The sequence below is a fragment of the Mustela lutreola genome, chromosome 17 (assembly GCF_030435805.1).
Source record: "Mustela lutreola isolate mMusLut2 chromosome 17, mMusLut2.pri, whole genome shotgun sequence".
NCBI classification, from domain to species: Eukaryota; Metazoa; Chordata; class Mammalia; order Carnivora; family Mustelidae; genus Mustela; species Mustela lutreola.
Window position 1 is genome coordinate 36,939,060 of NC_081306.1, and position 18,616 is coordinate 36,957,675.

The 18,616-nt window shown below is 51.2% G+C and overlaps 1 protein-coding gene across 3 annotated transcripts in view; it reads left to right on the forward strand.

Moving 5' to 3' along the window:
• Positions 1 to 18,616, forward strand: part of SDK1 (sidekick cell adhesion molecule 1) — an 867,118-nt gene that overhangs the window by 628,647 nt on the left and 219,855 nt on the right. For all 3 annotated transcript variants that reach the window (XM_059154465.1, XM_059154466.1, XM_059154467.1), the window contains exons 6-9: positions 5,031 to 5,142; positions 5,786 to 5,976; positions 13,863 to 13,946; positions 17,424 to 17,618. In XM_059154465.1, the coding sequence (XP_059010448.1) occupies positions 5,031 to 5,142; positions 5,786 to 5,976; positions 13,863 to 13,946; positions 17,424 to 17,618 (582 nt within the window). The remainder of the gene's footprint in view (positions 1 to 5,030; positions 5,143 to 5,785; positions 5,977 to 13,862; positions 13,947 to 17,423; positions 17,619 to 18,616) is intronic.

An 18,616-nucleotide genomic window follows, 5' to 3' on the forward strand; every position in this document is an offset into this window, starting at 1 on the left:
AGACTTTTATTTTTTACATTACATCCTCAGGTCGTACTTATCTTAGAAATAAGACTTGGTCCGTTTTGACTGCCTTTACCACACCCTTGTCTCTGCTAGGTTTCTGTGAGCTCCGCTGTTAGGGTTTCCTTATGCAAGTGAGATCACACGGTGTTTGTCTTTCTCTGACTCCTCTCACTTAGCACAACGTCCTCAGAGTTCATCTGTGTTATAGCAAATGGTGAGATTCCTTTTCTTCTTGTGGCTGAATTATATTCCATAAACGCACCACATTTTCTTTAGTTTTTTATCCGTGGACGTGTACGTTGTTTCCATGTCTTGGCTGTTGTGAATGACGCTGCTGTGAACGTGCGGCTACAGCCATCTTTTGGCATCAGTGATTTCTTTTCCTTTGGGTCCATGCCCAGAAATCGGATTGCTGGATCATATGGTAGTTGTATTTTTAATTTTTAGCTTTCTGAGGAATGGGCAGCGGTGGTGTTGGAGGCAGGATGGAAGAGGGAACTTTGGGAGCAGAAAGGCAGAAGAACAAGTGTGGGGGGTGGGGGGGTATGCCGGGGTCGCTGCAGAACCGCGCGAGGAGTTGGCGTCCACCCCGCAGCACACATCCCAAACCCCGTTCCTGAACTGCTCCCCACAAGCCTGAACCCCACCTGGTCTTTCCCTCTCAGAGTCGGCAGCTTCCCTCTCCACAGCTCCTCTTCCACAGACATCCCCCCTCGCCAGCCGTCAGCAAACTCTGACTCCTCGAAGAGTGCCCCACGCCTCATTTCCACCCCCACCACCCAGGCTTGCAGTCACCTGCCTGACCTCCCGTGTCCTCTCTTGACCCCCAGGGTGGATTCCAGGGTTTGAGTCTTAAAACAGGCTCACATTATGTCATCCCCTGTCCCGTCCTCTGCCCGCCTGCCTTTAGGATAGTGCCCAGAGTTCTCCCCAGGGCCCAGGGCCCTCCCTGAGCCGACCCCTCCGTCCCCGCCCCTTGCCCCACAGCTCCCCTTGCGCTGCTGCGGCCCCCTGCAGCTCCTCCAAGCACCCTGAGCCCACGGGCAGCGAGGGCTCTTTGGCACTGCATCCCCCACCAGGAACGCCCTGCGCCGAGGCCTCCGCAGGCTGGCTTTCCTCCCCACTCCCCCCTACTCCTGCTGGGTTCCAGGCCTGAGTCTGTCTCCCGATGCTTTCTCTTCCCCTAAAGCCGTACAACAGGGTGTCTGCCGCTTACCCTCCTTTTTCCACAGCTCTGTGGCTTTAAGAGTTCAGGGGAACTTTGAACTTTTTTGTCTTTGAGAGATTTGATGTTCTTTAGAAGTACTTTTTAATTACATGCAACCTCGACAGCTTCCCCCTACTCAGCTCTCCAGTGATTAAGGGGTTCGTGGTGGGGGAGATTGACGAGGATTAGGTGCAGTTTCTGGGCTCAGATGCTGGATTTCCAAAACGACAGAGCATCAGCCTTGGGGCCACCAAAGCCCCCTGCTGCCCATTTGTTGCTGACCTCTGCAGAAAGCCTCTTGATTCAGCGTCTTCACCTCCAACCAGCCTGGGAACTGTTCAGGTGGAAAACAACGGTAAAGTCTCCGTTAAGGAAATGCTTGGGGGAAGGAGCGTTCTAGTTAATTTAATTTTTCGTTAGCTGAGCACCACCAGAGTTTTTACCAGGAGCGGACAGCATTAAGTGAAAGGAAGCTGACAAATTTGGGTGGAGACGGTCCTTTATTTAAGCCCTTTCTCTGACATTCGAAGTCACGTGACTCTGGGCCTCAGTTTTCTCGGCTGTAAAAGGGGGGGCAGTAATAGGTCTCTTATTGTCTTGCCATTAGATTAAATGGGGGAAACATTTGCAAGTCATTTAGCAATAGGCTTGCTTGCTACACAGGAGGCTTGGTAAAGTGCCTTCTTTTCAGGAATAATTCTTAATACATTGGCATATAGTATTTAAAAAATCTTGTGTTACTATAGAGCATTGAAGGAGAGAAGGAGAGGGTACTATTCCTTGTGGAAGTATAGTGACTCATTATTGTGGAATACTTACGAAAAAATAACCGATCATTAAGGATTTTGAGTGCTTTTGTATCTCAGACACTGTGGAATAGCAGAAATAAAGAGGTCGTTTTATTCTTTTTGAAATGCCTGGGTATTCTTCTTTGCATCTCTCTTCTAAAAATTGAATGTGAGGGAAAAAAAACCTGGTAGATAAGTCAGCATGGCAGGTTCAGAATGGCAGATAAAGCACCTCTATTACCACCTCTCACTTAAAAAAGAAGTAAAAACCCTCTAAAAAGCAGTAAAGGAAGAAGAGACGGGAGGAGCACAATGACAAAAAGAAAGTGACAGAAACGATTCACAGATGGGGGGTGAAACCGGTTTCTGGAGAAATGCTCTCAGATGGCGGAATGGGCCCCGCGGGGGCGACGGTAGTGGCCTGGGGACGCCTGAAGTGTGTTGGGCCACGGCGGGGCTGATGGTGGGCTGGAGCTGGACACAGAGGGAAGACGTAATAGTTTGTCTCTGGAACAATCTACTTCCTGCCTGGCTACTGTATGCAGAGTAGTCAGCAGCTAAATAGGGCAGACAGACAGACGGACACATAGGGAAGGTTCTCCTCCACCAAGGACAAATGGCTCAGAGGGACAGTCTCTGCACGCTGGGATCTGGGGTCTCTGCAGAATAATAGTCTCTCACATGACCGAAATTCCCAGTTCACTAGCCTAGTGGTCACCTGGGAGTCATCCATGCGCCCATGCATATTCAATTGAAATATCAGTGTTTCAAAGAAAGGAGTGCTAGCGTCCTGCGCTGTCGTGAGCACCGCCCCTGCAGTTGGGAGGTGTGCCCTCTGGCTCCTTGGGTAAAATGGCACTGAAATATCATGACAGCAGCTTCAGCAGCAGAAGCGCGGCTTTGATCTTGCTGTGGCGGCTCCCAGGAGTCAAGGTCACCTCACCCCCCCCGCCCCCCGATCACAAATGCTCCCATGAGGAACGATCGCAGTTTAATCTGCACCTCTTACCCCCTGCTTCTCCAGAAGTGTCCTGTGCCCCAAATCAAATCCAAAGAGTCACTGGACTTGTCCAGCCAACCCCGCAGGCAAGGCACCTGGCACATGTCAGCACGTGTGACAGTGAGTTACAGAAATATCAGCCTGCTGCTCCGTCTGTCAATATGGCCAGAACCCTGGACAGGGTGGCGCTGCTCTGTCCCACTCGCCCTGCCCTCAAGGGGCTGTACCTTGGCGCTTCCTGGTGTCACACGTGCACAGTGTCCCGGGGTCAGGGAGCCGCCGAGGCCCACCAGCTGGGGGCCTATCCTCTCCGGGCGGTGACAAGTGCTGAGCATGGGTTTCCTCTTCTGCCACCGTGGCTGAGCGGTGATTAATGCCAAATTAGCACCTTGCTCAGTGACCTTTTAGCATTCGCTCCTGCTCTCCTTCACTTCGCATTAACTATTTGCAAATATTAGCTTCTCAGGTCATTTCTTCTCATCAGCAACTTTCACAGATGACAGGCAGGCTGTTAATCTGATTGGCAGTCAGGTCTGTCCTTTGCCCCATCTTGAAAGTGTCAGTGCTCAAGCATCTCCCCAGGAATCCGATAAGCAGCCCAGCGGCCTCTACAATATTCTGAGCAGAGAGCGTCCTCAGAAGGTGCCCACAGAGGCCTTTCCCGGCTAGCTTTGGGAGTAGAGGGGCTGGGAAGGGCTTGACGCCTCCCCTGGGACTCGTAGACACCGGTTTCCATCAACATCATCAACATATAGGCTAAAAATTAATATGGTGGCTGCGTGCACCTCAAGCTTTGTGTGTGTGTGTGTGTGATTCACATGGACCTTTAATTTAAAAAAAAAAAAAATTTTATTTATTTACTCAACAGACAGAGATCACAAGTAGGCAGAGAGGCAGGCAGAGAAAGATGGGGAAATAGGTTCCCTGCTCAGCAGAGAGTCCAATGTGGGGCTCGATCCCAGGACCCTGAGATCATGACCTGAGCCGAAGACAGGGGCTTAACCCACTGAGCCACCCAGGTGCCCCTCACATGGACCTTTAAATCACATCCTGCTTAAGCAATAGAGGCAGAACACAGACAAGGCCAGTCCTCATTTTCACTGCCGTGCTGGGTGGTGGGCACTCGAGGGCCTCACTGCCACAGCTGTCCCCAGTGCTGGGATGGGGGCCCAGCTCTCTAGTGTCAGGTACCAGATGAAGCATTTCGCATTTGCAGAATCTAAATTTATTTTTATTTCCAGTCTCTGCCTTCTATACCCCCTGTCGAAATCCCCATTCTAAAAATGTTTGATCTGTCTTCATTTCCCCTAAATAAACAGCAGTAAAGTGTACCGTGGGTAGTTTAATTTTGATATTACATGTATTTTAGAGAAAAGTGGCAAAGACGTGTCATACTTTTTTCTCCCTTGTCACCAGAAGTATAAGCTAAATTATTTATAGTTTGATACTCACAAAACAGAGGTGGATTCAGGATATTTACTTTTCAGAGAAGAAAAAGGGATTGAAAGTACACGGACAGAACAGAACACTTTGCTGATTGAATGTGTTTGCTCTGGAGAGCCACATTTACGCCCGTGTAAGAACACCAGCCCCATTCTAACTGCACACGTGCCCGGTAGAGTGCCTGACACATGGAATATTTGTGGAACTGGGCAGACTTGAAAAGAGCGGGTGGACTAGGTAACTCAATAAGCGAAGTCTTAAGGCAATAAAAAAATAAAGTCAGCAAACATTTTGGGAAACGCTCCACACTCGAAAGCACTTATCCCCACAATGCGGAGCCAGCACTGGGTCCCTTGACTCCCAGCAGGGATCTTCACTTACCAGCTGTGGATTCCACCCCAGGATCCGATGAAGGCCAGGGACAATGACCATGCCCAAGGGCTCCCCTTCATGGGTCAGCGTGGGGTCGTGACATTCAGGTGTCCCATCAGAGTGGCTTGAAAAGACTCCCCCATGTGTTATGTTCCGGTCTTGACATCTTCCATGCTTAGGAGAGTCCCATGAAGTTTTGCTTTCTCTGCCACAGGAGAGGTTGGCACCCCCGAAACCATGGCGCCCGTCATTGTGATCCCCCCAGGCAACAGAAGTGTGGTGGCCGGATCCAGTGAGACCACCTTGGAATGCATCGCCAATGCCAGGTATGCAGCGGGTCCCACCCTTGGGGTACAAATCCATTGTAACTGATGAGATGGCCCTTCAGTCGAAAGCCACATCACGCGTGTGCTTGTTGTTCTAGCAGTCATGCTGGTCTCATTTGTCCAGCTGGGCTACACACATGACACACCTGGGAAAATAGGGCCCGACTTCCCAAGCCTGGGACTGCAGTGCGTGCCCTGAACGTACCGAGGTGCTGGTGGAGGGCCTCCGTGGGTGCACAGGAAAGAAGCACCTTTCTCCTCGGCAGGGCGTGGTGTTCTCGGCCTCATCAGCGGTCGCTCCAGAATTTGGTTCCCATGATCATGCCTCCCATGTAGCCACATCCCCTAGCAGTATTTATTTTAAACATTCTTTTCCTGAGCAAATGGAATCATTAGCACTTATGGTCCATCGCTGCCGCAATTAGCTATCCTTGCTCAATAGCCCTTGAGCGGAATGTATTGTCGGTGCGCGCCGTGAGGGAGTCGGGCCGCATCTGGATTGATTTTTAAATGTCCATTGTTCAACCCGCCGTGGTTCCTGGTAGAATTAGCTTTGTCAGGCTTGTGCTGAATGCCTGAAATTACGATTATTGCCACCTATGTGATTCACCGTTGTTGTCAATCATGCCTTGCGCCCTCCCAGGCCTGTCGAGGAGCTGCACGTGACCTGGAAGAGGAACGGGATGAAGGTCGCTGGGGGGCTCCACAGCCATGGGAGACGCCTCACCATCAGCAACCCGACGTCCGCCGACACCGGGATGTACGTCTGTGAGGCGACGCTGAGAGGACGCGTGTTCGACGCGGCCACAGCGCAAGCCTTTCTGGCTATCATAGGTAATGCGGGGCTTGGAGGCACGTGGCCCCTTGTGGAGCAGCCCGGAAACAGCCACCTCTGGCCAGCACCCTTTCTAACTCAGAAAAGGAGGGTGACTCGGAGGCTACTTTCCAGAGTCATCCTGCTCTTCTTTCTCCAAGAACATGAGCCCCACTGAACCCAAAGCGCTCATGTTCTGAGTTCTTCTAAGAATTGTGATTCTGAATCCTTCTGACCACAAAGCTCGAGAAGTGGTGTGGTGAGGTCCTTGTCACATATGCCACCTGGCACTGGCCTCTCCAGCACGAAGCTTTGCTGTAGCCCTTACTGGGCGTTTATGGTCAGTTTTCAGAGATTATCCCATTATTGGTATTATTTGACCCAGAAAAAAAGAAGCTTTGGGATATTATCTTCTGTTAAGTGAAAAGGGGAGAGCAGAGCTGCTTCCTAGGATGTGCGCTAAGGGCCACTCCTGAACCAAAGAGAGCAAGATAAAATTCAGCACCCGGGAGTCACTGTGGACGCTAGAAAGTGTCAGTGTTCAGGGAGTGGGCGTTGTTTGGTGGCCAAGGAAATCCTCAGGGTATTTGCGGATTATGGTAAGATTATGGTACATTGTGAGGACAGTGCCTTTGTTTCTCACGTTTCTTCGGTTCCTGTAATACTTTTAGTCCCCTTAGTGGCTGTGGTCACTCTCACCGTGACCTGTCCAGCAGGATAGTGGCCGCTGCAGGTAGGAGGAGCCGAGGCAACACCAGGGAGGAAAATCTCTACCTCTTGTCTCCTTCCGGAAGAAGGGAATGAGAACGAGAAAGGTCAGGTCGGCAGAGCCCTCGGGAGCACTGTGGCTCCTCACAGGACATGTGTCACAGCTTGCCACTTTGCCAACTAAGAAAAAAGAGAAGCTGTGTTCTCCTGTGAAATTAGCAAAGGTATCAGGAAATGCCAAGTAAAAGGCAGTTTGCCTTGAGTGTGTCACACTCCTTTTGATCATGAAGAAATAGCTCCATGGCCTGGAAACGACCCAGCCAAATACACGCAAACCCATCCGTCCCTCCAAATGGAGCGTAAAGACTTTTAAAGCATCAGGAAGGCAGACCTCGAGTCGCATGTCACCGCAGACTCCACACTAGGGGTCTGAGCTGCTTGTCCTGCTGCCTCTCCTCCTGTGCTCCCCACGGAGGGAAACACCGCAGGCCTGTGCCCCGCGATGACATCCTTCCGCCCCCTGTGAGCATAGCGTGTAATAGATAGAACCAAATTAACATTCAGCACATGTCCATCTCCGGGAGACAGGACTGTATTGTGTTAAAACATCTTAAGGTGATTTAAACAAGAGAAGAAATTTATCTTCCTGTGAACTGGAATGTTTGTTTCCATCATAATTCCCTTTAGAAATATTTAAATCTATCCTATGAACTTTGGTTTCACATTGACAAGTGAATTCCAAAGCAGGCTGTGTGCCGCTCTGTGTTCAGACTTTGAAAGGGACACAACTCTGCGTCTTTAGGATGTTGATTTACATTCCCTTTTATTTATAAGAATTTGCTATGGCAGGGAGGATTCTGTGCAGGAGTCGTCCTGGGGAAGTCCTGAGGAGGGCCTCTGTGAATCCAGATTGGTTGGGAGATTGTGGCCCCAGGCGCAGTGCACTGGGAGGAGGTTCCCAGGGGCGCTGTGGGGCCCGGCAGGCAGCTGTCCCTGAAGCAGGCCAGTGCAGGAAGGTGGAAACATGCTGGCTTTCAGGGACTTCCATCACGGCTGACGGAACAAGACAGGACCGGGTGGTTGTTTCCTCTGCCTGTCAACTTCAATAGCATATTGCCAGATTTCTGAGGTTTATACAGGAATGCGGGCTGCGTCCCATCTGCTGCAAGTCCTGGTGGCCGTCTATGCGACAGGGAGCACCGGCCTCCAGGGGGCCTCTGCTCCGTCCCGATGCTGCTCTTCAGCTCTTTCTCCCGCCCTGCCCTCCACATGCTCCCCGAGCGTTTCCCCACACTCCACATGCTGAGACCGATGCCATGGCCTGCCCACACATGCTTCAACTACTCGCACCACCGTTCCTCCCTCACAGCCTTCCTGGGCCACTGGAGCCACGGCGCCCGCCATGCGGCAGGTTGGAAGTGCGGGGTCTGATGGACAGTGGACAGACAGCTGAGCTCCCGCCCTCCTGCGACGGGGGTGTGATCTGGAGGTCCTGGCTTCCAGTGCCCCCAGTAGATGAGCTCACTTGGTCATGTGCTCCTTGCAGCTGACCTGCCTCTTCTGGTGGTGTTTCCATCACCTCCCCGATAAACCGTGGGCCGCTGGGCTGGGCTGTGGGGACAGGCCTGGGCTCAGACCCTCTAGGCACCACTCATGGGCTCGAAAAAGTCCCTTTGCCTCTGCTGGCCTCAGTTTCCACATGTGTAAGCTGTAGACGAGGTAGGAAATGATCAGGGTTCATACTGTGAGTGGGAGTAAAGGTAGTGCTGGTCACAGAGGCGGGGGGATGGCCGCCTCTGTGATGAGGTGTGGGCAGAGGGCTGTTTTCCCACCTGTGGCATTGTTTCAGCTCTTTACCGATGGTCACGTGACATGCACTTTTCTCCTTAGCTGTCCCTGAATTCAGGGTGTGTCTCAGGATCCCTGGAAGCATTTTTTCTTTCCTGAGGGTAATTATAGCTGCAAAGTCTCAGATTCAGTGAGACAGCGTGTACATCTTCCTTTCCAGACTGACAGACCAACACTGTCTCCTGTCACTGACGTTCACATGCTTACCCTGCGTCCGTGAGTGTCTGTGTCCATGCCCTCAGACACGCATCAGTGTGAGTGGCTGCTGTCCAGAGCCATCTCTGTGCCTCTCAGGCTGGTCTGGTGTTTGTAGACATGGATCATTCAGGAATGCCAAAATCGTATCATTAGAATCCCAGATTACTTGCACCATCGGCAGGCTGATACATGCTCCAATCAAGGAGTTACAACTGTGCTGGAAGGTTCTCTAGGGCTGAGACCAAGCCACTCTTTGCTGTCTGAATCCTAACAGAAAATGCCTTCGCCCTCCCGCTTTCCTTCCTTTCCTCCACTTAACTTTTCTTGAGTTTGCATCTCGGACACCGCTCTGGGCATTGATGACAATGTGGCGAAGAAGGAGCCGTGGGCCGCGGCATCCAGGAGTCTGGTGTGGAAGGCAGGCGCGCACGAGGCAGGGATGACTCAGCACAGCAAGCGCGCACAGCGGGCAGAGGTGCCTGAGCTCACACAGCAAGTGCGGGGCGCAGAGGCCCTCGGGCATAAGGCCAGGCCAGAACCCTGCGGCGGGCCTTGCAACCCACCCGCCCTGGTTTAGGATAAACTCAAGATGTCTTCTTTCTGGCTCTACATACGGCCTACGTTAGAAGCACCCCCATTAATCATCGGAGCTGATGTGACAGCTGGAACTTAACCTGTAGAGCTAAACGTTGCCAAGTAAAGTTCAGAAAATAGAGCTGTTACAGAACTGTTTCTAAAACAAGAGAGAAACTTGTATGAAGCAAAGCCCAGTGGCACTTGGGTCATTTGCTCTGAATGCGGGATGGGCAGGCCGGCTGTAATACCCCGGGATGGAGTGGGGTTCAGCAGGCAGGGAGCCATGAGCGTGCTCTTCATGTACTGTCTGTCCTTCCCGGCTCCCTGGCCATCTCTGCCCTCCTTGCTGCTCTGCCAACCATCCGTGGAGCACATGGTGTGTGCAGGACCCTGCCGAAGGGCCAGTGTGGGCAGAAGACGAAAGAGGCTTTGCAGAGCTGGAATGGGACACCCCTGCTCCCCGGAAGGACTTCAAGGTTGTAAGGTCTTCGGTGATCTCCTGTATCTTTTCTTCCAGTGGAGGGTTTTTAAGTGTTTCCTTGCAAACTGTGCCAGGCACTACCAGCGCAGAGACGAGGAGGACACAGTTCTTCTCCGAGGAAGGTCCCAGGTGGAGGGGGCACCCTGCCTGAGGAGGTTGGGGGGAACTCTTCAGAAGACTGGCACTGGGGCTGATCTTGAAGACCGACTTAGGATTTGCCAACAAGACAAGCATCTGTTGTGTGAAAGCCAGAGTATGAGGGCTGCTCGGGCCCCATAGTCCCAGGGAACAGGCTCAGCCACTTCCTCTCCTGGTGGTCTCATGGGGCTGTCATCAAGACTTCAACGGGTCTGGGCTCTTCTCTGGGGACTCTTGGGGAGAAGCCACCTCCTGGCTCACTCGGGGTGGGGAGAAGCCTGTGCACAGGTTGTAAGACTGAGGTCCTCACCTCCTTTCTGCTGTTGGTTGGGATCCCAGAGGACCCCCTGCTCCCCCTGGCTTAGCCATCTTCTTCTCCACCTTCTTCTCCAACAAGCCAGGACTTCTTGTGCTGCAGGACTCTGAACTCCCTTCTTCATCTCCCCTTCCAGAAGCAGGGAGGCCACTGCTTTTGGGGGCTCTGGTGATAGGACTGGGCCCACCCAGCTGATCCAAGGTCAGCTCTTCATTTCAAGATTGACAGCCTTAACCACACCAGCAGAGGCCATCTTGCCATGTAGCGTGACGGGCTCACTGGTCCCCATGACTAGGGGGTGGACACCTTGGGGCCATTCTTCCCACCACAGTAGACAGAGACACCATGTGTAGATGATGGTGGCGAGTCAAGGACATCTCCTGGCATGGGATGGTCATTCTGGAGCAGAAGGAAAGACGGAACAGGGAACACCCTCGGGTCTCATGGTAAGCCCTACTCACGACAGGCCCTGCCACTCATCTGTGGGGGCTTCAGCAGGAGAGCACGAGGAATCCTTGGGATGCAGGGGCCATCCGCCATGGCTGCCTCCATGAGGCCAGGGTGAGTGCTGTATGACCCTGGCATTTTGGAAGGTGGGGAATTCAATAAAGGCCTTGCCCTTAGGCTGGCAGGGAGACATCCCACCTCCTATTCTGAGACAAGGCCAGTGGAGGATGATCAGCATGACTGGCTGTTTCTGAACAGGGATGGGAACGTTTTCCTGATTTCCTGATGTCTTCATATTGTTTCAAGAGAGAGAAAAGTGTTATTGTGATTGCGAGCTTTACTTACCCGCTGTACTTGTGATACATTTTTAGAAGTCTGATGTGCACCGGTGTTGGCAGTGTGCCCTTTCTAGAAACGGTGGCTGCCAATTAGCTAAGACACACACTTGCCCCTTAGAGGTTAAGTGGTTGCGGGAGTCCATACTAGTTCACGACCAGCTTCCAGTTCAGCCCACAGTCCTTGCACTGTGGACGCGCCTCGTGTGCTCCCACTTTTGTCGTTTGAGCTGACTACGTGTAAAAGTAGCTGGGGATCAAGAGAAGAGGTCTCTTCTGAGCACCTGTTGAATTATGTCGACAGGAAGGGTCAGCCCTGAGCGAAATCATCACACATATGGTGGGGAAAGAAATATAATTACCATCAGAAGCTACAGGGGCCTTTCGGGGTCTTGGCAGCTGTGCGCCCGCTCTGCTTTGTTCAGCCTCCTGGAAAAGTTTCGGGAACAAGACCGGAGTATCAGTAAATGAACAAACCTGCTTGGCCCAGGCCATTCCTCGCCTTTCTAGTTGTCAGCCATGCAAGCCTCCCTGGTTATTGGCTCCAGGAAAGAGAGAGAGCCCTTGGCATGCACCAGCAGGACACCCAGAGCCTGGTGGCTCTGCAGGCAGGCTGCCGAGTGTGTGGGGTGGGTGAATTAGTGCCAGGTTCCCACAGTAACTGTCTGCAGGGGGGTCGGGGGGGGAAGGGCAGTGTTCACAGGCCAGTGGCCTTGACCAGGTCTCTGATGCACCCCAGGCCTGGAGCCGTGCCGCTGCTCAGCTCGAGCCAACTTTGGGCCACATGTGATGAGCACCCCCTGTCTCTGACCCCATGCTAGGTCCTCCCCTGGCCCCAGGGGGAAAGCTGGGTGGCATCACAGAGGGAGGAGAAGCAGCACTGGACACTGGCCGTTGCACCCAGTGCCTCAAGATGGCCACTGTTCCTGTAGATGTTGACCATTTCTTTATGCGTATGTCTGTTATCGAAGTGTGCTTCCTCTGGGAAGAATCCCACGGGACTTGGGTAAAGTGAAAAATGCCAGTTCTGAAGGTTGCACATGGTATGATTCCATTCCTGTATCATTCAGGAACTGTGAAAGAATTACAGGTGGAGAGCAGATGAGTGGCTGCCAGAGGTGAGGGAAAGGGCGTTGGGGTGGCCAGGGTCCTGCAAGGGCAGCATGTGGGACCCTTGGGGGACAGTCCCATTCTGCCTCTAGACTATGGGTCGACATGCCCTCACTGATTATGTCCCCTAGGGCTAAGCCCGCACACGTGCTTGCATGCACACGCACACATACAAGGCAGACGGCGGAGGTGAGAGTCGGGTCGGTCAGTATCTCGGGTGTGATGTTGGACTGCAGTTGTGCAAGGTGTCACCGTTGGGGGAAACTGAAGGAAGCCTGGGATCTCTATTATTTCTTACAACTGCGTGGGACTCTCTAATTATTTCAAAATAAAATGTTTAATTTAAAAAAGGAGAACCATAATTAATCACGGACAAATGTTGACTCTGTCAGTTGGTCTTTTTTTTTTCCTTTTCACTTATGTCTCTTTCATCAGACCGTGGAGGTAGATATCGACGTTCCCATTCACTGATGAATATGGGGCATGACCCGCACATGAGGGCTGCGACAGGACGCAGCTCCAGGATGGTCGGAATATAAATTTCACTGCTGTCATGATTATTGATGAAGGGAATGCAGCTGAATGTGAACATGTAGGTGTGCAGCGAAGACCAGCTTGAAAAGAGACCGTGAATCTTTGCGGTGTGTCTTTCCAAAGCCTGGTCTACGCACACCCAGAACCTAGTCGAGGACTCCGTGTCCACCTGGCGAGGGGGCAGCCCATTCCTCAGGCAGATGACATGTGCCCGAGTGACCCGGCTCATCGCAGAGGGGGTCCCAGACTCCCCCCGCCGCGGAGAAACCTTCAGCCTTTTCTTAAGTGCTCATGTCTCCTTTCCCTTTTGTGGGTCCCACCCTGTCTTAAAGACCCAGGCGGTGCAGGAGGCATGCCAAGCCACGCTACCCAGTCCCCACGCGGTGACAGTGGCAATCAGCCACCCAGGAAGACAGTGCCCAGAGACTAATTATCACACAGAAAGGGAATTCAGCAGCCTTTGTTATCGCAGTAATGAAATCACTGGCACCTTCACACCGGCTGAATCTGGCCAGGCCACCGTTGAGGTTCTGCTGAGAAAACTGAAAAGATTGTTGCAATTCACTCTCCAAGGAGAGAGTCACTGCGAATACACCCGCCACTGTTCTGTTCAATGGGCGAGGAGAGTAGCTGGAGAGACACAAGCCGTGGAGTTTCCTCTGCTCCTGAAGATGGATGAGAGGCCCTTTTTCTTTCTTCTCTTCGTCGTTATTTAGCCTTCCATTGAAGTAGTAAATCTATATTTTGGAGAAGAAGAACCACTAAGACTTTAAAAAATATGTTAATGGGCCTCCTGGTCCCCTGACACAGACCCATGCCCGGCTGTGACGTTTTATTGGATAAAACCCCGCGTGCGTTGGGGTTTGGTTTGGATATGGAAACAAACTAGCCTATAAACCACTGTGCTGTAAATATAAACCTTTATGAACCTCTCGGGACAGTCCTTCTAAAATGTGAATTAAGATATTCCATGATTCAAGCCCATAAACAGAAAAGTAGCCATCACCCTGAGTAGTAATTTGCTTTCTGAAACCGTAGGTTTGATAAACCGCCTTTAGCCCCACTCACTGAGTTCTGAGTTCGCGTGTACGATGGCGGCGAAAGAACTTTCCAGAAATAGTTTTTAAAAGGGTTTTGAGCTCTTTGAGGCCAGACAGTTCTCCCAAAATACACTTCTTTTGCTTAGGGGCTATTTTGTTTCTTTCTTGTTTAAAGAGCCACCGTATTTTACTGCTGAACCCGAGAGTCGGATTTTAGCGGAAGTGGAAGATACCGTGGACATCGTGTGTCGAGCCATGGGTGAGTGTGGGGCGGCTGCTCCACGGGCCGCTGTGAGGCAGGGGGACCGAAGGGGCACTTTCATCACTGTCGGGACACACATTGAGTGTGATGTTAGTGACAGGGCCTTTGGATCCTGGCAGAACTCAGTTACTGGGCATGTGACCTTGAGGAAGGTGACCTCGACCTAACTGAGCTGTTGCTTCCTCACCTGCAGAGTAGAGATAAGAATATTCACCCGAGGGAACAAGAAGAAAAACTTCACCCCATCTGTCCCCACGGAGATGGACAGCCTTGTCCTCTCAACCCCTTTCAAACACTCTGGTTGCACAAGACCATGACTCCCCAAGACCTGGAGCAGGAGGTGCTCTTCCGTCTGTGGGGCGACGGGCACTGGTGACGACGCGTGCTCTGCAGTGGGAGAGGTGGTTCTAAAGTCTTTGAACAGGAAGCCTTCCTTTTTTTCTTTTTCTTTTTCTCTTTTTTCTGCTTCAGGTTGACTTTTTCTTCATTATTCTAGTAATCTCACCCCCCCCATCTTGGTGACAAGCTGTCCACGGTCAGGCAGCATCAACAATTATACGAACCCCCCTCCTAGAGACAGGCTTTTTAAAGGCAATTTCATTAATAAAGGCTATGTTAGTGTACTAGACACTGCCAGTGAAAAGACCTTTTTTTTTTTTTTTTTTAATGTTTAAACTTGTCCATCTTAAGGGTGGGTATTTCATTCTAAGAGCTTGGAGGGTAAGGATTAGTAATTTTGTAAATATCCAAAACAGCTCCATAAAAGAGAAATTATTATCTCAGAGTACACATACGAAAACAAGATCTTAGAAAGTGAGGTTAAGTAATGTGCTCAAGGCACAGAACCAGGGAGAGGAGATGAGATACCTCTAAAATCCCAGCCCAGCATCTGGCATATAGGAGCTGCTCATTAAAGACTAGACAACCTGCCAGAGGTCTCATGGCAATGGAGACAGGAATGAAACCCAGACCCATCAGCTCCCAAAGCAAGGGCTTTGGCCGGGGCACTTGGCTTCTCCCAGAGAGCTGAGGTTTGGGCCTAGAACTCATGCCAGCAATCCACGGGTACGGACATGTCATTGTCCGTCTCTGAAAGGGAGTGGGGTTGTGCTCCGAGCAGTGTTGATGGCTCCTGCAGAGATCGGGGTCTGCCACAGGCCACCCTCCTCTACCCACTGTGCTTCCACTTGGAGCCTATGTCCTGGGAGGCTTAGTCCCCAGCCCCCTGGGCAGGTCTCAGGAGCACTGTTGGCACATCTGCTCTGCGGCCATCCTCTGTTCAGGATCCTGGGGATGGGTTAGGGGAGAGTGATGTGACCTTTATATGGAAATGTCCCACAGTGCGACCCACTGCTCTCTTCCTGGCATAAACACTGTTTTTTTCAAGGTCAGCGGTGCTCTAGAAGTAGAACTCCACTGCATTTCGAGTGCTCAGACTTTAGAAACCAGAATCTGCAGCACTGTTGGGGATAAGGTTTCTGTTTATGACCCTAAATCACCCCAAAACAGAAAGACTCCCGGTTCCCCATATACTAACAATTATTTTTCAATAAATGACAGTCTTAAGCCCTTCCCTTGACAAGAGAATGCTCTTTTTTGCATGATTTCTACAGGGTAAACTTCTTGGTAAATACAGACGTGTACATGTATACTGAGCAGGTCTTTCAACGTTGCCATCAGATAATTTACTGCTTTTTTAAAATTTTGACAATGAGACTACAGCAGCATGCGAAGTGGTTACTCTTCATGAAGGCTCGATCATGTAATTGCTCTTAGGAGATTTTACATGAATTGGTTATGCTTTTACCTTGAAATGGATTTTTTTAATTTCCTGATTTAATGAAAAGTGACAGGAAACATAATTAAGGCAAAGAACAGAATCTGAGAATACATTATCTTGAAATATTCCACGACATTAACTTTATTTATTAAAGAAGACATCTTACACCTACATGGCATCTGGAATCAAGGGATTTGGGTATGCTTTTCACCGTGAATCCTGCCAACATGGGTATTATTTCAATTAATTTCATAGGTAGGGAAACCGGGGTAAAGAAACAGCCTAGACGTTCCTGCATGCTTCCTGTGGGCCCACAGCAAACATACACGCACCCGCCATGCTCAGGACCATGTTGTCACATGTATTTTGGCAGAGTGACTGTGCACAGCCTGTTGTGTCTACCCAGTTGGCATAGGTGGCTTAGGAGGTCAGAGACACACCCAGGTGGCAGTGTCCCCTACCACTAGTCACACAAGCTTCCGTGGGAGCTGCCCAGGGAAGGAGACTGGGGTCTCCCAGGTCAGAGGTCATCCTAGGCAGTAAGGCACCAGGGACTAGCACACGCCTCATCATGCCCTAGGCTCCACGCACTGAGCATGGCCATGTCGGGGCCGAGCAACAGAGGTCCTCACGCTTTCAGGCTGAGCAGAGTCCCATCATTCACACCCAGGTTCTGCCCCGGTGAGCCTGCCCTTTGTCCCCTGCATCTTTCCTCCCAAACCCAGCCTCCCCACCACCATCCACTGGACCAGCTGGGTGGTGCAGAGCTCTGGTCTCACTGACCGAGGCCTGAGTTTTCACTGTAACATCATTTAGATGAGGAATGAGATGAGGAAGGCACAGCCAGCCTCAGTCTGACCCTCCGTCCTCCTGCTCCAAGTGCTGGCCTTGCTCGAGTGCCTTTAGCTCCTAGGGACAGGGGTGGCACCATCCTTCGACCCCACCTTGTTTCCTGCTGGACTCGCATTTGTCTGGGAGCCAAGGCAGCTTTTCCCACGTCCACAGCTAAATGCCCCTCAGGACCCCTCAGCCTCCTCCCACATGTACCTCGGGTGATTTACCTCCGCCGTCCTCCACTGCCATGGACGTCCGCTTAGATCGGTGATGTCCAGCCCCCTCGGCAGGAGACGGCTGAAACGATAGGATGCCTTCTTCTTATGGTTAGTCCTAATCAGAGTCATTCTAGCCACTGAGCACTGGCCGTGTGCCAGGCACTGGGGACATCTGCATGCGCTGATGGGGTTAATCTTCCAGCAGCATTTCAAGGTTGCAGTGACCACTTCCTTCCAAATGTGTCTCCGGTCCTGGTGGCCCGTCCCTGAGCCTCGAGTGGCAGAGGCGGGCACTACAGGGCAGCAGGGGCCTTCCTGATCCCTGTCTGTTCCCAGGACAGTCATGGTCACGGCTGGAATCCCTCTCTCTCTAGACCAGAGCACAAGTCTGCACCGGCTCGGGGGGTCCAGAATGATCTGCAGCCCAGCAGATCCAGAGTTCATTACTGCACTTCCTCTTGCTGCTTCTCTGTGTCCATTTCTCTGCACATAACACTGTGCAAGGTGGAGAAAGGGACTCTAGACGAAACATGCCGCCAAACTATCACCTTGTAACGTCTGAAACATGTTCTCCTCAGCCCTCACATAAAGTGTTTGCAGTTGAGTTCTTTCAAATGCCCTATTGTTTCCACTCCTGTGCAGGGGTCCCTCTTCCCACTCTGCAGTGGTTCAAGGACGCCACGGCCATCGGCAAGCTCCAGGGTCCCCGGTACGAGATGCTGTCAAGTGGAGGCCTGCGGATCCAAAAGCTGCGTCCTGAGGACTCGGGGGTCTTCCAGTGCTTTGCCAGTAATGAAGGAGGGGAGATCCAGACCTATACCTACCTGGACGTCACCAGTGAGTCCTGCCCCGCCGCAGCCAGACCCCCTGCGCTGGACCCTCAGCCAGAGCTCCCCACTCGGAAAACCGTAGCATCTGTTCTGCAAACAGACAAGATGTGGGAACCAGCAGTGACCCACTGTGGAGGGCCACCTCTCCGGCCCACGAAAGCCCACATGCTAAGCCCCCAGGCAGCAAATACGCCCCATTGTCCCTATGCCCTGCCACCTGACCTGCACTCAGGAGAGCCTCTTGCTCTCCTCTCTGCTGAGAAGTGATGGGACAAGTATCTCCACTTTTCTGGACTGAACTGGAAGGACTGTTCAGTGAATAGCTCATTCCTAATTTTTTTTCTTTTGATCTTTTTCCCATTTTTTTTATATTCACATTCTATTTTAGTTTTATCGAATAATTATAGTTCTTCTGTAAGTTTCTTTTATTACCCCATTAGCAGAAATACTTTGGCACCCTGTCTTTGAAAACTCAAGTGAAGGTATAGGTTTTCACTGTATCTGTGGGTTTCCTTTTTCAGCCCCACAGTTGTAATATTTTTCTAAAATGAAGTCGTATTTAGTGGTTATGGAATTATACCTTTTGGAATCCAAATGCTGATATCCTCAGGTGTGAGAGCCACTTGAGGAAGCAAATCATGTCCGTATGCAGACGGCTGTCGCCTGCCTGAACTTAGGAATTTAAGGATTCTGTGTGTGTGTTTTGGTAATGTAGGGGTCATTACCTTGAACCTTGTCCAGGGGTCAATCTCTGGTTTAGAGCATAGGAAACCAGTATCGCTTCAAATGATGGCAATAGTATCGAGTACTTATGCCAGAAACTGAGTTTTGCTCAATTAGAATTATTTAAGTATATCTTACAAGTCGGCCGGGCGGCTGTGGGGCACAGGTGGGCATACTTTTTTTTTTTTCCTAATTTATTTTAATTCCAGGATAGTTAACACAGTGTTATATTAGTTCATGCATTTAACTAACATTTATACAGCATCTGTGTCAGGCACTGTG